This window comes from Schistocerca gregaria, chromosome 2, assembly GCF_023897955.1.
Source record: "Schistocerca gregaria isolate iqSchGreg1 chromosome 2, iqSchGreg1.2, whole genome shotgun sequence".
Classification (NCBI taxonomy): domain Eukaryota; kingdom Metazoa; phylum Arthropoda; class Insecta; order Orthoptera; family Acrididae; genus Schistocerca; species Schistocerca gregaria.
In genome coordinates this window covers 860,134,013-860,154,754 of record NC_064921.1, presented here as the reverse complement: position 1 = coordinate 860,154,754, position 20,742 = coordinate 860,134,013, and the positions used below count along the sequence as shown (strand labels likewise).

General features: G+C 41.8%; 1 protein-coding gene across 1 annotated transcript in view; it reads right to left on the bottom strand.

Annotated features, from left to right (window-relative positions):
* Positions 1 to 1,013: 1,013 nt before the first annotated feature.
* LOC126336015 (uncharacterized) overlaps positions 1,014 to 20,742 on the bottom strand; it is a 54,744-nt gene continuing 35,015 nt past the window's right edge. The window contains exon 4 of the mRNA XM_049999493.1: positions 1,014 to 1,025. Within this exon, the coding sequence (XP_049855450.1) occupies positions 1,014 to 1,025 (12 nt within the window). The remainder of the gene's footprint in view (positions 1,026 to 20,742) is intronic.

Here is a 20,742-nt window from a genome sequence, read left to right as displayed (position 1 = left end):
TCAGGTAAGCTAGAGGGTAATAGAGGAGCGACACTGTTAATAAAGAACACCATCAATTATGGATAAAGAAAATGAAATTTAGTGTTTAAATGACTCAAGTGAAGTAGCTGCATAAATAGAAACCCCAAAGAGAAACTACGGAATTATGTCCATATTCAAATACTCTACAGAAGAAGGAAGGGACATTAGGGTTTAACGTGTTGTCGACATCGAGGTCATTAGAGACGGAGCACAAGCTCGAAGTGGATCAAGGGTGGGGAAGGAAGTCTGCAGTGTCTTTTTCAAAGGAACCATCCCGGCATTCACCTGGACAGATTTAGGGAAATCGTGGAAAATAGAATCTGGATGCCGGACGCGGGATTGAACCTTCGTGCTCCTGAATGTGAGTCCATTGTACTAACCAGCACGCTCGATAAACCCCTAAGATCATGACCAGTAGCAATATCTGGCATCAACTGTTCATTAAACTCTATCGACAGTTCGCTATATATGGAGACTTTTAATTCTCATTACAGCAATTGTAGTATTGCTATAAACGATCTAGAAACGTGTTGTCTTTGTAATGTAACTGGAGATCTAAATTTGCTTATTCTGAATGTCGGCTTTCTAACAATTATAATCGCTTTCAATTGACTCCCTACTGGTGTCACCCGACCTTAACAAAATTTGTAAATTGAAGGTCTTATGATGTTCCATGGGATCATACCATATCCCCACTAAAATAGTATTTGGCATCGAGATGAGTATGGGAAATAGATATTATTTGAACAGTCCATGGAAAATACTGAATCTCTGGGGAAGAAATAACCAAAAGTAATACAGGAAGTACTCTGGAAACAAACACTTGTATGGACACCAAAGTAGCTTACGTCTTTCTTATGCCGGAAGAAATTTAATATTCTAGCGGAAAACAGTTGTATTCTGTGAAACCGCCAGTTTTCCATTGGGACTGACTGCTTCAAATCATTGGGTAAACGAACGTTATCCTAGCCATATATCTTAGGGAACAAGTGCTAGAGCGACTCCTGGAATTGAGAACACTAAACACAGACACTAGGAGACTTAACGAGGAAACAATAAAGGTGCGGTTCACCTACTGCAATAGATTGAATAAGTACTACAGCATTTCAGAGACCTAGAAGACTGATCGATCTCTAAAATACATAGTTCTGCAGTAGTGGATCCAGTATGATTAGAAGAATTCGTGACAAAAGTAGCTTCTCCGTCTTATCCTAACGTCCCATAGCTTTTCCACACTAAACAGATTAGAATGATCCTCTATTAGCTCCAATCACTTGACATTTCATTGGCTTAGGATATCTTCCAAGACCACGAGTTCCTATACCAAAGTTGCTGTATTCCGACTCTTCTATCTGCTCCTTCAGCTTGTGGGCAACAATTACAATCACTCTTTATATGAAAGCTTACCTTAGAATCGAATATATTAATTACCAAAGGAAAATTCATAGCGGATGTTCTTGACAAATTCTCTACACTACTGAGAAATGAATACCAGATATGTCGTCCAAACGTTTCCAAAACATGTAGATGTATTTACTCGACAAAACGGATATATTTACAGCATATCTAACAATTTTCACAAGGCAGACAATAACGCATTTTTAATTTATTCTTTGTCTCTTATTTTCTATGTAATTGCAACTTTCAAATAAAGTAGAAAATTATTTTTCTCGATAAATAGATCTCGATTTTTCACTGTTGAAAGAATATTATTGAGAAACGTGTATCCATGCACGTCTTATTTGTCTACAATGTAGGCCTTTTCTTTATTCAGATGTTGTAAAACGTAAATACTCTCTCGCTTTCGAGTATTTCGTCTCTCTTGTGGAAGAACGCTTCTAGATTTAGCCTACATCTATAATCTGGAAGCCACATTACGGTGTGTGGCGGAGGGTACCTTGTGTACCAGTGTCACTTCCTCCTTTTCCTGTTCCAGTCGCATACGGTTCGCGGCAACGACGTTTGCTGGTAACCCACTGTATGTACTTGGATCTCTCTAATTTCATCGTAATGATTTTTTACGAGATAAACTTTGCAGGAGTCAATATATTGTCTGACTGTTCTAGGAACGTAGGCTCTCGGAATTTGAACGGTAGACCTTACCGTGAGGCAGAGCGCCTCTGCCATTGGAACTGACTGTCTATATCCGTGACGCTTTAGTGATTACTAAATGAATCTGAAGCGAAACTTGCTACGCTTCTTTGGATTTCCTCTATTTACTGTATTAATTAAAACTGGTACGGATCCCAAACTGACGACCAGCATGTAAGTACTGGCCGAACGATTGTTTTGTAAACCACTTTCTTTGTTGATGGGCCATATTTCCTAAAGATTCTTCCACAACATCTCAGTGTGGCCTCTGACTTTCCCGCGATTAGTTTAATGAATCGTTCCCCTTCAGATCGCTCCGTATGCAAGCGTCTAGATATTTAATACAAGCAGCTGCTTCCAGTGATTTTTATGCAATAGTGTCACATACAATAAGGGGCCTCCATATGTGAACTGTGTATTGAACAGAGGACCTAGAAACGACGGAGAGGCTTTGTTACCCCCGTAGCCCTCAGTGGTTCACAACCCTACTGTACAACAGGCTACAGTCCCCCAAGGTTACACTGTAGTTGGGTCCGAGTAATTATGGTATACACGTACGTGGAGAAAGTGTATGCGCAGCAATCGCTGACATAGTGTAACTGAGGCGGAATAAGGGGAACCAGCCCGCATTCGCCGAGGCACATGGAAAACCGCCTTAAAAACCATCCACAGGCTGGCCTGCACACCGGACCTCACCACCAATCCGTCGGGCGGATTCGTGATGGGGACCGGCACGCATTCACGCACGGAAAGCAGCGCGTTACACCGTGTGGCTAGCCAGGTGGTCTGTTTCTATGTTCTCACAGTAAGTTACATTTATCTACGTCGAGAGCCAGTTACCACTTCCGTTACCAAGCGTTGACCTTCTGCAGTTATTCCTGGATTTCGGTACAGTTTTCCAGTGTGTACAGTTTTCTGTGTGTGCAAGAGCATCATCCGTGAAAAGTTTTCCGACATTATCTACTGGGTCATTAATATACCGGATGATTCAAAAAGAAAGAACAGACTTCAGCTGATCTTAGAGACAAACTGTAAAACACAAAACTCATTCACATGGCTTCTAGACCACAAGAGAAATCATTCTGTGTATTGGAATGAGCGCCAAGTCAAGCCATTGTTCAGTTGCAACGTGCATTCCGCCAACGATTCAGTAAGAAGCCGCCTCTGTACAAGCTTATTTACTATTGGCGTACGAAAGTCTTAGAAGTTGGTTGCAAATGTAGAGGGAAGAGTACAAGTCAGCCAAGCATATACGTTGAACATGTGGGGCGTATCCGAGATGCGTTCACACGGAGCCCCCGTAAGTCCGCCGGCCGGACTGGCCGAGCGGTTCTAGGCGCTACAATCTGGAATCGCGCGGCCGCTACGGTCGCAGGTTCAAATCCTGCCTCGGGCATGAATGTGTATGATGTCCTTAGCTTAGTTAGGTTTAAGTAGTTCTAAGTTCTAGGGGACTAATGACCAAAGAAGTCAAGTTCCATAGTGCTCAGAGACATTTGACCCATTTTGAACCTCGTAAGTCCACAAGGCGGGCAGGACAGGAACTTCAGCTTCTTCAAACAACAGTGTGGCATGTTCTGAAAGGGCACCTGCGTAAGAAAACTTACAAGGTGCAGTTACTGCAGCAACTGCGTCCCGGAGACCATAACAGATGACAAGAATTTTGCGTCTCATATGACAGAGAACACTTTTTCCGAACAACTCATTTTTTTCTGACTAATCGACGTTTTATCTATCAGGTAACGTACACCACCATAATGTAATAATTTGGGGGTGACACAAAATCCTGGCGTCATCATCGAACATGTAAGAGACTCGCCGAAATTGAATGTTGTTCCATTTCTGTTCACAGAGTTTACGGACCTTTCTTTTTTGCGGAGGAAACTGACAGGAATGTCATACATCGGCATGCTGCCATATTGGTTATTTCCTCTACCACACGATGATTTCAATTATTAATTTTCATGCATACGGCTCCCCGTTTCATTTTCACCTTGAGATGCGGCGTGATCTTAACAACAACATCCCACCACGATGGATTGGAAGAGGTGTAGGATAAGATCTTGTTCATTGCTTTCGGCCTCGCAGGTCACCAGAGCTCACACCTTGCAACTTTTTTTCTGTAGGGGTTCATAAATAACTGCTCTTCAAAACTGAGAAGTCAAACTGTTCAAGCTGTCTAGTCAGTAAACAGGAACCTGTCAAGTCATGTGTGAAATGAGCAAAACGTGGACCTCATATTAAGTGTTTGGATAAACACGAACATAAAACTTTCAAACTTCCTCTACGGGGTGACATTATTTTTTCGAATCGTCCTCTATGTCGTCTGCAGCGTACTCAAGATTTTAGAATTCTATGCTAGGCACATTCAACTGATAATTGACATCACTGATCCATTGGCGAAGTGACTGGCGGCTGATTTACACGCAAGCACGTGACACGCACCCATAACGAGTACTCGATTTTGACCAGAAAGGCGCTCTTGTACGACGGTCTTAAACCGACGGACTGTTTGTGACACACTGGCGCTCCGCCAGAGGATGAGAAGAAAATGAATCTCTTCCGAAATGCTGCGATACCGCTTCGAAATGACACGGCATTCACATCTCAACTGGTCGAAGAAGATTCAGCAGTCAGTCACAACTTGTGTTTATTGTATCAGATGTATATTTCGATCACTCAACGACCATCTTCAGTGTTACAGGCAATACACTAACCAACTAAACTGGAATCGTGTGCATGTTAACACCAAAGTACAATTATACAATTTTCGCATATAAATGGATGGTACATATCAGCGGACAAAATTAACACAGTTCATCCGTTATTTGGCGTTGTCCATCTTCGACTAGACACGTCAAGAGTTTAAACTGCACTTGAGCTGCTGTTTATTGCTATCTCACAGATGGCCTCAGTGACGTCAATGAGGCAAGTACATATTTTTTAAATGGGACGCTATACTTTATAATCATAGTTCTAACGGTGAGGAAAAGACGCGTGTAGTGATGTAACGCTTGTTGCTAGTGTGATTCAAAGTTTGCTTAAAAGAGGGCGGATGAGGATTTACCTACGTAGCGAAGACCGTGCATGCTGCATATAGCACGGCAACTGGCCTGCGAGTAGCGCGAGGCGTGTTTACAGTCTGCAGCTGCTTCCGACCGCCTCGACCTTCAATCGTACAATATTTCCGAGCGTCTTTTAAGCGAAGTTTGAATCACAACGGCAACATGCGTTACATTACCTTACGTGCCTATTCCAGAGCGTACGAATGATTGCAAAAAAAGTACAGCGTCCAACTTAAAAAACATGTACTTGCCTCATTATCTCGGTCAATATAAACGTTCTGATTATTGTGCATGTACCAAAGTACGTGCCGCATAGTCAGGTATGACTCGCCGAACACCGCTTGTCGATACGTGCAATCGCCATCGGAATAATGAGGGTGTTACGTCTTACGCGACTCACCCTATATGCACTTCGGCAAAATGCACTTTTATCGGGGGAAAACTGAAGCGCTAAAGCAGTGGGTGATTTTAAATCGGTAAAAATTCTTTAGAATCTAACTGGTAATAATGTGAACTACTTCATGTAGGTAGCTACGGATAAGTACGTAATTGCTATCAAACAAGTATACATTGAGGTGACAAAAGTCACCCAGTATCGTTTCGGACCGGTTTTTTGCCCGGCGTAGTGTAGCAAAACGACGTATCATGGACTCAACATTTCGTTGGTAGTCCCCTGCAGAAATACTGAGCCGTGTTGTCTCTACGGGGTGTTACAAAAAGGTGTGACCAAACTTTCAGGAAACATTCCTCACACACAAAGAAAGAAAATATGCTATGTATACATGTGTCCGGAAACGCTTACTTTCCATGTTAGAGCTCATTTTATTGCTTCTCTTCAAATCACATTAATCATTGAATGGAAACACACAGCAACAGAACGTACCAGTGTGACGTCAAACACTTTGTTACAGGAAATGTTCAAAATGTCCTCCGTTAGCGAGGATACATGCATCCACCCTCCGTCGCATGGAATCCCTGATGCGCTGATGCAGCCCTGGAGAATGGCGTATTGTATCACAGCCGTCCACAATACGAGCACGCAGAGTCTCTACATTTGGTACCGGGGTTGCGTTAACAAGAGCTTTCAAATGCCCCCATAAATGAAAGTCAAGAGGGTTGAGGTCAGGAGAGTGTGGAGTCCGTGGAATTGGTCCGCCTCTACCAATCCATCGGTCACCAAATCTGTTGCTGAGAAGCGTACGAACACTTCGACTGAAATGTGCAGGAGCTCCATCGTGCATGAACCACATGTTGTGTCGTACTTGTAAAGTCACATGTTCTAGCAGCACAGGTAGAGTATCCCGTGTAAAATCATGATAACGTGCTCCATTGAGCGTAGGTGGAAGAACATGGGGCCCAATCAAGACATCACCAACAATGCCTGCCCAAACGTTCACTGAAAATCTGTGTTGATGAGTTGATTGCACAATTGTGTGCGTATTCTCGTCAGCCCTCACATGTTGACTCTGAAAATTTACAATTTGTTCACGTTGGAATGAAGCCTCATCCGTAAAGAGAACATTTGCACTGAAATCAAGGTTGACACATTGTTGGATGAAACATTCGCAGAAGTGTACCTGTGGAGGCCAATCAGCTGCTGATAGTGCTTGCACACGCTGTACATGGTAAGAAACAACTGGTTCTCCCGTAGCACTCTCCATACAGTGACGTCGTCAACGTTACCTTGTACAACAGCAACTTCTCTGACGCAGATATGAAGGTTATCGTCAACTGCGCGAAGAATTGCCTCGTCCATTGCAGGTGTCCTCGTCGTTCTAGGTCTTCCCCAGTCACGAGTCATAGGCTGGAATGTTCCGTGCTCCGTAAGACGCAAAGCAATTGCTTCGAATGTCTTCCTGTTGGGTCACCTTCATCTGGAAATCTGTCTCGATACAAACGTACCGCGCCACGGCTATTGCCCCGTGCTAATTCATTCATCAAATGGACGTCTGCCAACTCCGCTTTTGTAAACATTGCACTGACTGCAAAACCACGTTCGTGATGAACACTAACCTGTTGATGCTACGTGCTGATGTGCTTGATGCTAGTACTGTAGAGCAATGAGACACATGTCAACACAAGCACCGAAGTCAACGTTACCTTCCTTCAATTGGGCCAACTGGCGGTGAATCGAGGAAGTACAGTACGTACTGACGAAACTAAAATGAGCTCCAATTTGGAAATTAGCGTTTCTGGACACATGTTCACATAACATCTTTTCTTTATTTGTGTGTGAGGATTGTTTCCTGAAAGTTTGGCCGTACCTTTTTGTGACACCCTGTATAACCGTCCATAACTGCGAAAGTGTTGTCGGTGAAGGACTTTATGCATGAAGTGAACTCTCGCTTTTGTCTCATAAACGTGGGATGGGATTCATGTCGGGCAATCTGGGTTACCAGATCATTCACTCGAACTGTCCAGAACGTTCTTCAAGCCAATCGCGAAAAATTGTGGCCCGGTGGCATGGTGCATTGTCTCTATAAAATTCCATCAGTTTTTGGGAACATGAAATCCATAAATGCCTGCAAATGGTCACCAAGTAACCAAACATAACCATTCTCAGTCAACGATCGGTTCAGTTTTACCAGAGGATCCGGTTCTTTCCATGTAAACACGACCCACACTGTTATGGAGCCACTGTCAGCGTGCACAGTCCCTTATTGACAGCTTGGGTCTACGGCTTCGTGGGGTCTGCGCCACACTCGAACCCAAACCTCCAACTCTTACCAACTGAAATCGGGACTCATCTGGCCAGGCCGTAAAGGCACTCACATCGGTCGTCTGCTGCCATACCCCATTCTCCACACTGTCCAAACGGATACGTCCGAGATACGTTTAACATTGTTTTCTGCAGTTATTTCACGCTGTTTTGCTTGTCTGTTAGCACTGACAACTCCACGCAAATGCCGCTACCTTCGGTCGTTAAATGAAGGCCGTCTGTCACTGCATTGTCCTTGGTGGGAGATACTGTCTGAAATTTGGTATTCTAGGCACCCTCTTGACACAGTGGATCCCGGAATTCTGAATGCGCTAACGATTTCCGAAATGGAATGTCCTATGCGTCTAGCCACAAGTATCATTCTCCATTCAGAGTCTGTTAATTCCTGTCTAGCAGCCAGAATCACATCGGCACCAGTAATAAAACATATGATACAAACAGATCTTGATTTAAAGTAACTTATTTCTAGTTAAATAAAAAAATAAAGTTTCGGAATAAAATTCATTTAAAGATGATTAGTGTGAGCATAGTGAACGCTAGTTGCCGAGCAAGTCAGGAGGGTATGTGGGATAAGGTATCCTCCCATCTGAAGTAATATCTATTTGGATTTTATGTCTGTTTTAGTGCCGGTTGCAATGCAACAATATGGAAACCACAATAAATGAGAATTGTGGAGGTGACTAGCACACATAAGCACCACCATGTGCTGATAATGGTGTATCTAAAATTGTGGTTTTAATATTGTTAAATTTTATAGAAACAATGGACGTGTAATGTTTCTAGATACATTTATACATGATGTAGTTTTGTGACACAATATGAATGGCAATTAAGTACATACCAATAGCCAGCTACACAATATAGTTCACATTACTACCACTTTGACTGTAAAGAATTTTTGCAGCTTTAAAATCACTCACTGTTGTAGTCGCTTCTGTTGTACCTCGATAAAAAAGTATTTCCTTAAAATGGCTACTTTTGCGATGTACAAATAACCAACTACGTATAGACAATGCATTATTGTATTCCGGCGTTTGGATCAAGGGAGACATAGTCATGTATGGTGTACGCTGAGTCCAGTTATGAGGCAATTATTATCAGCAGCCTCAGTGCAATTTGAACTTTTCACGTGTCTAGTCCAAGAGACATTATGCCAAATAACGGCTGAAATGTGTTAACGATATCTAATTTCACCCACACACTTGCATGTGAAATTTATACAATTGTACTTCGGAGTTAATATGCATGCAGTGGTATTGTAATCGATTCCTGTATTAACTTCAGCAATGAAGATGGTCACTCAGTGATCGAAATTTAGATCTGATACAATAAACACAAGTTACGACTGACTGCAGTACCTTCTTTCACCATTACAAACAACTACGATCGCTGAACCTTTCCAGGTTCCACATAGAGTCAGATTTAAAAAAGCATCTGTATCTTATAATAAGCGGACCTAGTGTTAAGTTCCCAGTGAACGTAATGATGGAGAGCTGTTTGGTGTGGTCTAGGCGACAGCATACCTGCTGTGTCGCGACAAGGGAGTGCCGCAATAAGAACTACTTATCTGCTTGACCCTGGCAGCCGCCAAGTGTCTGTAGCACCAGCCAGAGCAAGCGGCGGCATGCGCTGTGCCGTGGTCATCTGTATTTCTTGTTCACTCTGTTCGTCCACGAGATACAGAGTCCTGTACACGTACGTGCCCAATTTGATGCCGTGCTCCTTGACTACAGGAAGGCATTTATACAGTTCTGCACTGTTGTTTAGTGAGCTTACCGAGTATCTGTTCGGGTCTGTGAATAGATTCAGGACTCCCTTGCAGACAAAGGTCAACATTTCGCTCTTATCGGAACAAAGTCGAAAAAAGGGAAGGCAATTTCAGGAACAGCCCAAGTGAGTGTAGTAGGACCGTACTATTTAACTATGTACAAATGATATAGTGGATACAGTCAGAATCTCTACTAGGCTGTTGGCAGATGCAGTTGTCTGTAAGAAGGCAGCATCGCTAGATGACTTAACTAATTGCAAGAAGACCTGTAGACGATCAATGATTGATGTAGAAGCTGCAGCTGACCCTGAAGAAAAATAAATATAACATAATGCGCACAAAAGGCGAAGTAATCTGCTTCTGTACAACTACACTTTTGGTAACGAATCACTGGGAATATTAACTACAGCAAAATACCTAGAAGTAAACATCCAGGAACATCTAAAATAGAATAACCACATAAAGGAAGTAGTAGGAAAAGCAGATGCCAGACAGACTCATCGGGAGAATCTTAAGAGAATGTAATTTATCTACGAAATAAGTGGCTTAGAAAATACTTTTTCGTCCGTTTCTCGAGCATAGCTCGTCAGGCTAGATTAGTGGACGTCAAATTTTTTTGCTCAGGAGACATTACTGACATTGTAACGCAACACCTCGGGCAGCATAGGGAGATGGGAAGGAGGGGAGTAAAGTGACCACTCAAAGAGAAATTCAAATTTCACTAAATCATGGTTATTGACATAAGCCTACCACTTACACATCTGGATCTACATGTTGTAAGCCATCACAACAAATATTCCTAAGTGAGAAAGAAAGTAATGTACTGAAATTACATGAATTTTTCTGAAGGTTTAGATAGCGACCTAATTTCCGTACGTAAGTGGGTGCTGTGGACAAGATCATCGCAATAGGATCCCATGTTTTTTAGATTTGCAGGCACATTTTTTAGGAATCTTGATTCCCTAGTGCCTGAAAGAATGGCAAGCGCTTGCAGGAGACCGTTTCAATTGGACTTTTGTATGCGGCCAAATATAACATAACACTGGCTATTTTTGTAACTTAATTAATTGAAAATTAACACAAATGGATAGAATGGCGATGCGAGGTTGTTCGCAGATGATGCTCTAATTTACCGTCTAGTAAGGTCATCCGAAGACCAGTATCAGTTGCAAAGCGTTTTAGAAAAGATTGCTGTATGGTGTGGCAGGTGGCAGTTGACACTAAATAACAGGCAGAATACGGTGCTGCGGTCGGCAACGCCTATGTAAGACAACAAGTGCAGTTCAAATGCAAGTAGCTCTGAGCGCTAATGTTACTTAACTTCTGAGGGCATCAGCCCCCTAGATCTTAGAGCTACTTATACCTAACTAACCTAAGGTCATGACAGCCATTTATGCCCGAGGCAAGAGTCGAACATGCGACCGTAGCCGTGCGCGGTTCAGACTGTAGCGCCTAGAACCGCTCGGCCACACAGGCCGCCAACGAGTGCAGTTGTTAGGTCGTTTGCTGCTGCTACAGTGACAGGTTATAAAGATTTAAGTGAGTTTGAACCTGGTTTTATAGTCAACGCACAAGCGATGGAACATAGCATCTCCGAGGTAGTGATCAAGTGGGGTTTTCACCGTACGACAATTTCACGAGTGTACCGTGAATGTCAGGAATCCGGTAAAACACCAAATCTCCGACATCGCTGAGGCCGGAGGAAGATCCTGCATGAATGGGACCAACAACGAATGGATAGAATCGTTCAAGGTGACAGAGATGCAACACTTCTGCAAATTGCTGCAGATTTCAGTGCTGCGCGATCAAGAAGTGTCAGCGTGCGAACCATTCAAAGAAACATCACCGATTTCGGAGCCAAAGACCCATACGTGTACCCTTACACTATGTGATCAAAAGCATCCGGACAGTCCCAAACACAAAAGTTTTTCATATTAGGTGCGTTGTGCTGCCACCTATTGCCAGATACTTCATGTCAGCGACCTCAGTGTCGTCAGTCTTCGTGAGAGAGCAGAATAGAGCGCTCCACGGAACTCACAGACTTCGAAGGTGATCGAGTGATTGGGTGTAACTCGTGTCATACGTCTGTACCAAAGATATTCCACACTCCTAAACATCCATAGGTCCACTGTTTCCCGTGTGATAGTGAAGCGAAAACGTGAAGGGATTCATACAGCACAAAAGCGTACAGGTCGACTTCGTCTGTTGACTGACAGAGACCGCCGACAGTTGAAAGGGTCGTAATATGTAATAGGCTGGCATCTATTCAGACCATCACACAGGAATTCCAAACTGCATCAGGATCCACTGCAAGTACTATGACAGTTAGGCGGGAGGTGAGAAAATTTGGATTTCATGGTCGAGCGGCTGTTCATATGCCACACATCACGCCGACATCAGACCAAACGACGCCATGCTTGGTGTGAGGAGGGTAAACAGTGGGCGATTAAACAGTGGAAAACGGTGAGTGGAGTGACGAATCACGGTACACAATATGGCGATCCGATGGCAGAATGTGGGTATGGCGAATGCTTGGTCAACGTCATCTGCGAGCGTGTGTAGTGCCAACAGTAAAATTAGGAGGCGATGGTGTTATGGTGTGGTCGTGTTTTCCATGGAGGGGGCTTGCACCACTAGTTGTTTTGCGTCGCAGTATCACAGTACTGCATTGATGTTTTAAGCACCTTCTTGCTTCCCACTGCCGAGGAGAAATTAGGCGATGGCGATTACATCTTTCAACACGATCGAGCTTCTGTTCATACTTCACGGCTTGTGGAGGAGTAATTAGACGACAATAACATCCCTGTAATGGACTGGCCTGCACAGAGTCCTGTCTTGAATCCTATTGAACACCTTTGGGGTCTTTTGGAACGCCGATTTCTTGTCAGGCCTCACCGATCGACATCGAAACCTCTCCTCAGTGCAACACACAGTAAAGAATGGGCTGCCATTCCCCTAGAAACCTTCCAGAACCTAACTGACCGTATACCTGCAAGACTGGAATCTGTCATCAAGTGTAAGGGTGGGTCAGTTGCATATTGAATTCCAGCATTACCGATGGAGGGCCCGATGAACTTGTAAATAATATTCAGCCATTCCATTGCAGTTTAGGTTATGTAGAAAGGACAGAAAAATCGCTGAACTGGGGGCTAAAATTTGTGCCCTTAAGGCTGAATTAGAAAACGTGAACTTGGAATTATGTAGGTTAAGGGAGGAAAAATTAGGTGCAGTGTACCAGGTCACAAGTTTTGTGAAACCAAGTGCTAGTCTTAGCAAGGTGACAGAAAAGTTACGTCAGCTATGCAGGGACTTTGGGAAGGAAGATCAGATAATTGTAGTTGGGGGAGCAGGAAACAGCCTGGCCATGAATCCAAGATACAGTATTAGGAGTGACCTGGATAAAATAGGAGCAGAAACTGAGCACAAGAATGTGGGATTTGTGGAGGTCTTTCAGCGCCGTGATCAGCCCTGGGTAAATACTGCTGTAAGGCATGTTAGCACTGAGCTGAACAGGATGCTCCAGACACCGGCAAACTCTCACGTAAGTGTTGTTCCAGTAAATGATGTTGGTAGGTGGGGGTACAAAAATGGTTCAAATGGCTCTGAGCACTATGGGACTCAACTGCTGTGGTCATTAGTCCCCTAGAACTTAGAACTACTTAAACCTAACTAACCTAAGGACATCACACACATCCATGCCCGAGGCAGGATTTGAACCTGCGACCGTAGCAGGGTGGGGGTACACTACACATGGCCTGCACCTGAGTAGGATGGGGAAAAATGAGTTAGCTTCTCTACTAGTGGAAACTGTAAGGGGGTCCACAGTCACACAAGGGGTGATCCCTGTGGTTAATGGGTCCAGGCATACAGATTTTTTAGGTTAATGCCAAAGTCCAGACAGATGACAATCAAGATAAATAGAATAAAAGAAACTTTATGTACAGTAAATAAGGGTAAAGCCAAGAGCAGTATCAACTTACTTCATCAAAATATCAGGGGATTAAAAATAAAGTAGGTCAGCTATTAGTGTGATTAGATGATCTCGAAAATAAGAATGAGATTGATATAATCTGTATGTCTGAACAGCATGTACCTATGGGCGTGGATTGTGTAAATATAAGTGGGTCTAATTTAGCATCTTACACTTGTAGATCTAGGATGGATAAAGAAGGAGTTGCCATTTTCATAAAATAATGGTGTAAATGCAAAACTGTAGAGGTGAGCAAATTTTGTGTTGATCAGCACTTTGAGGTTTGTGCATGTGAACTTCAGCTATATAATGTAGTTTGACATTAGTAACAGTGTACAGGTCCCCATTAGGAGACTGGGAGATATTCATAAAAACCTTTGACTCCCTATTATGCTCTCCGTAAGACAAAAAGAAGAAGATATTAAGCTGTGGTGATTTCAATGTAAACTTTCTAAATAACTCTGAGAGGAGAAGTGAAATAGAAGTGTTATTAACAACATATAACTTAGAATAAGTGATCTATTTCGCTACACTTATTGCTCAAAACAATAGCACGCTAATAGGTAATGTATTTGTACAGAAAGAGGATGTAAAACAAACACATGCTTTCCCTGTTGTAAATGGATTGTCAGACCATGATGCACAAATGTTTAACTTACAAAACCTAACAGGGTTTACAGTTTGGAAACCATTAAGTAAAATTGTAACGTCGCTCAACCTGGTATCCATCGAGCACGTCAAAGAAAGCTTAATAATTGTTAATTGGGGAGATGTATATAATGATCCAAATGCTAACGATAAATGCAACATATTTCTTGATAAATTTATATCCATCTTTGAACATTGTTTCCCAAAGAAAATTACTAAATGAAACTCCACACACTTTTAAAAGTAACCTTGGATTCCTACAGGTATTAAAGTTTCTTCTGAAAGCGAAAGAAAACTTTATGAGACAGCAAGAACTAGTAAAGATGCAGAAGTACTTTTACACTATAAAAATGATTGTAACATACCGAGAAAAGTTGTAAGGAAATAAAGAAATATGTATGTTAGAGAAGAAATTAACAACTCTGGCAATAAAATCAAATCAATACGGAATGTCGTTAGAAGACAGACAGGAATAGTAACCACTGGGGTAGGTAGTATTACTATTAAGGAGAACGAGACTATCGTAAACCAACAGTCCACAAGTAGCTAATGTATTTAACAACCATTTCTTAAGTGTAGGAGAAAAAATTGGTGAGAACAGTTCAAAATAAAAAGCCAGGCAGTACATGGAAGAGTCTGTTTTGAAAAATTTAGTCAAATTAAGTTTCACCTAACAAGCTCTTGTGAAATAAGTAAAATTACTAATTCTTTGAAAAATAAATGTTCTGTTGGAGTAGATGACATCTCTAATAAGATATTAAAACAATTTGGAGCAATTACAGCTGATGTTTTGAATCACATATCTAATGCATCATTAACTCAAGGCATTTACCCACACAGGTTAAAGTATGCCATTGCCACGCCGATCTATAAAAAGAGGGACACCACTGATTTCAGTAATTATCGGCCACTAGCCTTGATTACAGCGTTTTCAAAGATCTTAGAGAAAGTAATATACTCATGAGTGGTTAGCCATCTCAGCGGTAATGCGATACTTGGGTAAACCACAGTACGGATTTCAAAAATGCTGTTCCACTGAGACAGCAATATACAATTTCACTGTCCACATAATGGAGTCTTCAAATAGTAAAATTTCACCAATAGGAATTTTCTGTGACTTGTCCAAAGCATTTAATCGGGCAAACAATTACATGATGTTACAGAAATTACAGTTCTATGGTATAAATGGAATAGCATATGAGTGGTTTATGTCTTACCTACAGAACAGGAAGCAAAAAGGTTCCTTATATGGGTCAAGCGATTTAAATAAGTTTGCCACTTCATCTAACTGGTGTGAAATAACATTAGGTGTTCCACAGAGTTCAACCTTGGGTCCCCTTCTGTTTTTGATATATGTGAACTACATCCCTTCCTATCTTAAACGGGAAGCAGAAATGACACTGTTTGCTGATCATACAAGCATCGTTATTAATCTGGTGAAAGAAACTCCAATTGAAAATGATACAAATAAGTTGTTTGGAAAAGTCATTAATTGGTTTTCTGCAAATGGGCTTGCTCTAAACTTTGAAAAAAACGCAGTACATCCCATTTTCTGCTGCAAAAACTGCAGTTCCTTCAATAAACATAACACATCAACAGAAGTCAGTAGACAGGGTAGAGCATACTAAATTTCTGGGTGTACACGTGGTAAGAATCTTAATTGGAAAATTTATATTTTGGATCTTCTAAGGCGACTAGGTTAAGCAACTTTTGGAATAAGAATAATTGCCAATTTTGAGGATATAGAAATCGGTGAGGTAATATACTTTGCATACTTTCACTCTCTGATGTCATACAGAATAATATTTTCGGGTAACTCAACATTTAGACAAAAAGTATACACTGCTCAAAAGAAAATGGTTAGGGTTCATAGTAGCACATCTTGTAGGCATCTTTTTAAAAGATTGTGAATCCTTACAACAGCCTCACAGTACATTTACTCACTAATGAAATTTGTTCTCAACAACATGGGCCACTTTAAAAACAACAGTGACATTCATGATTATAATATCAGAAAAAAGAGAGACTTACACTATCCTTTACTCAACCTATCTTTGGCACAGAAAGGGGTAAAACATGGTGCTATAAAAATTTTCGACAAATTACCAGATGAAATAATATGTCTGACAGAGAGCAGTAATATCTTCAACAATAAATTGAAATCATATCTCTTTGAAAACTCCTTCTACATCACAGATGAATTCTTGAATAGGAATAAATAAATCTATAAATTTAGTATATGCATTTTGTGACATTTAAGGGAAAAGGGTTAAATGTTGTTGTGGTCTTCAGTCCAGAGACTGGTTTGCTGCAGATCTTCGTGCTACTCTATCCTCTGCAAGCTTCTTCATCTTCCAGTACCTACTGCAACCTACATCCTTCAGAATCTGTTTAGTGTATTCATCTCTTTGTGTCCCTCTACTATTTTTACCCTCTGCACTGCCCTTCAGTACTAAATTTGTGATCCCTTGATGCCTCAGAATATGTCCTACTAACCGATGCCTTCTTCTTGTCAAGTTATGTTACAAATATTTCTTCTCCCTAATTAATTCAATACCTCCTCATTAGTTATGTGATCTACCCATCTAATTTTCAGTATCATTCTGTAGTACCACATTTCGAAAGCTTCTCTTCTCATCCTGTCTAAACTATGTACTGTCCACGTTTCACTTCCATACATGGCTACACTCCATAAAAATACATTCAGAAAAGACTTCCTCAAACCTAAATCTAGACTCGATGTTAACAAATTTCTCTTCTTCAGAAAAGGTTTCCTTGCCATTGCCAGTCTACATTTTATATCCTCTCTACTTCGACCATTATCAGTTATTTTGCTCCCCAAATAGGAAAGCTCATTTACTACTTTAAGCGTCTCATTTTCTAATCTAATACCCTCAGCATCACCCGATTTAATACGACTACATTCCATTATCCTCCTTTTCCTTTTGTTGATGTTCATCTTATATCCTCCTTTCAGGACACTGTCCATTCCGTTCAGCTGCTCTTACAGGTCGTTTGCTGTCTCTGACAGAATTACAATGTCATCGGCGAACCTCAAAGTTTTAATTTCTTCTCCATAGATTGTAATCCCTACTCCAATTTTTTCTTCTGTTTCCTTTACTGCTTGCTCAACATACAGATTGAATAACATCGCGGAGAGGCTACAACCCTGTCTCTCTCCCTTCCCAACCTCTGCTTCCCTTTCATCCCCCTCGATTCTTATAACTGCCATCTGGTTCTTGAACAAATTGTAAATAGCCTTTCGCTCCCTGTGTTTGACCCCTTTTACCTTCACAATTAGAAAGAGAGTATTTCAGTCAACCTTGTGAAATGCTTTCCCTAAGTCTACAAATGCTAGAAATGTGGGTTTGCTTTTCCTTAATCTATTTTCTAAGATAAGTCGTGGCATCAGTATTGCCTAACGTGTTCCAATATTTCTACGGAATCCAAAATGATCTTCCCCTGAGGACAGCTTCCAGCAGTTTTTCCATTCGTCCGTAAAGAATTCGTGTTAGTAGTTTGCAGCTGTGGTTTATTCAACTGATACGTCAGCAATTTTCACATTTGTGAACCCCTGCTTTGTCAGGGCTGGCTGTATCAAGGCTACTAGTAGTTCTAACGGAATGTTGTCTACTCCCGGGGCCTTGTTTCGACTTAGGTTTTTCATTGCTCTGTCAAACACTTCACGCAGTATCATATCTCCCATTCAATCTTAATCTACATCCTCGTACATTTCCATAATATTGTCATCAATGACATCGCCCTTGTGTAGACCTTCTGTATACTCCTTCCACCTTTCTGCTTTCCCTTCATTGTTTCGAAATGGGTTTCTATCACAGCTCTTGATATTCATGCCACTGGTTCTCTTTTCTCCAAAGGTATCTTTAAGTTTCCTGTAGGCAGTATCTATCTTACCCCCAGTGATATACACCTGTACATCCTTACATTTGTCCTCTAGCCATCCCTAATTAGCCATTTTGCACTTCCTGTCGATCTCATTATTGAGACGGTTGTATTCCTTTCTGCCTGCTTCATTTACTACATTTTTTTTTATTTTCTCCTTTCATCAATTGAATGCAGTATCTCTTCTGTTACCCATGGATTCCTATTAGCTCTCGTCTTTTTACCTATTTGATCCTCTGCTGCCTTCACTTTTCATCTTTCAGAGCTACCCTTCTTCTTCTACTGCATTTCTTTCCCCCATTCTTGTCAATCGTTACCTAATGCTCTCCCTGAAAGTCTCTACCACCTCTGGTTCTGTCAGATTATGCAGGTCCCATCTCTTTAAATTTCCACCTTTTTGTAGTTCCTTTAGTTTTACTCTACAGTTCATAACCAATAGATTGTGGTCAGAGTCCACATCTGCCCCTGTAAATGTCTTGCAATTTAAATCGTGTTTCCTAAATCTCTGCTTACCATTATATATTCTATCGGATACCTGTCAGTATCTCAAAGCTTCTTCAATGTATACACCTTTCTTTTATGAATCTTGAATCAAGTGTTAGCAATGATTAAGTTATGCTGTGTGCAAAATTCTACCAGGCGGCTTCCTCTTTCATTCCATACCCCATTCCATATTCACCTACTACATTTCCTTCTCTTCTTTTTTCTACTATAGAATTCCAGTCACCCGTGACTATTAAATTTTCGTCTCCCTTCACTATCTGAGTAATTTCTTTTATCTCATCATACATTTCATCAACCTCTTCGTCATCTGCGGAGCTAGTTGGCAAATAAGCTTGTACTACTGCGGTAGGGGTGGGCTTCATACCTATCTTGGCCACAAAAATGTGTTCACTATGCTGTTTGTAGTAGGTTACCCTCATTCCTATTTTGTTACGGGTATGGAGACGACCTCATGAATCTATGGACCCATGCATATCATCAGGGGACTGTTGAAGTTGGTGGAGGCTCTGTAATGGTGTGGGGCGTGTGCAGTTGGAGTGATATGGGAGCACTGATACGTCTAGATACGTCTCTGTCAGGTGACACATACGTAAGCCTCCTTTCTGGTCACGTGCATCCATTCATGTCCATTGTGCATTCCGACGGACTTGGGCAATTCCAGCTGTATAAAGCGATACCCCACACGTCCAGAAGTGCACAGAGTGGTACCAGTAACACTCATCTGAGTTTAAAAACTTCCGCTGCCCACCAGACTCACCATACATGAACATTATTGAGCATATCTGGGATGACTTGCAACGTGCTCTTCAGAAGAGATCTGCACCACCTCGTACTCTTACCGATTTGTGGATAGTCCTCCAGGATTCCTGGTGTCAATTCCCTCCAGCACTACCTCAAATATTAGTCGAGTCCATGCTACGTAATCTTCCGGCACTTCTGCGTGCCCGCGGTGGTCCTACACGGTATTAGGCTGGTGTACCAGTTTCTTTGGTTCTTCAGTGTATACCGCAGCAGCTGACCGTTGCGGGCGTTCGTAAGTTGTCAGCACTGGATGAAAAACAATAAAATCTTTCCCCTCTCACTTCTTTTAACTCTGCAGTGGCCTCGGCACATAACAATTTGCTCCTGACGTAAGTGGCAGACTTTACTTAGCTCACGGCCGAGTTCACGAACGTCAATTAAATTAAGCACATTTTGAAATTTTAGTGTTTCTATTTCTTTTTTGTTTGTTACTGAGCGAGAAAAATACAGTCTTAAGAAGGTCTTAATGTTTGTTGACGTTTATGGATGGTGCTCTTAGTTGCTAGAAGCATGTTGCCATAAAATACGGCTGAGAACAGCGGGCTGCACGAATGCTTGATTCGGGCCGCTTTCGACGACCGCGTGTCTAGACCGTTACCAGGCTTGGCTCATAAAAGAGACAGACAAGTTCTAAAGAAGAACTGCGCGTTTGTCACGGGATCGTTTAGTTGACCCAAGAATGTTACGGCGTTTCTTAACGAACTTTTCACTGTCAGACGGTAAAAGAGAGGCGTTGGTCATCATTGAGAGGCTGACTAGTAAAATTCGGGAGAGGACGATCCCGGAAGAGTCTGGCTACGTACTGCTTCCTTCCACATAAGCCTCGGGAAATAGGCATACCAAAAAAATCGAAGAAATTACAGCCAAAGCGGGGATTTACCGATACTCATCCTTCTTGTGTGCTGTTCACGAATAGAACACGAAAGGATGATCAGACAGGGATAACCCAAGTACCCTCCTCCTCATACCGTAAACTGACTCGCGGGAGATAGATGAAATGTTTTCGAAACATCTACAACCATACTTACACAATTTAACCACAAGCCATTGTGTAAAAAAGTAACGAAGGGGTCCAGGATTGAATGTCTTATCATCGCCGCGGTAATTACAGACGGAACACAATCACGTTTCGGGGAAGGAAGTGGGCCTAAGGAAAAACACGGAAAATGTTAATCTTGATGACCAGAGGTTGCCGTCTCCCAAATGCAATACCACAGTCTTCACGACTGTGTAAACGAACTGGTGAAATCAG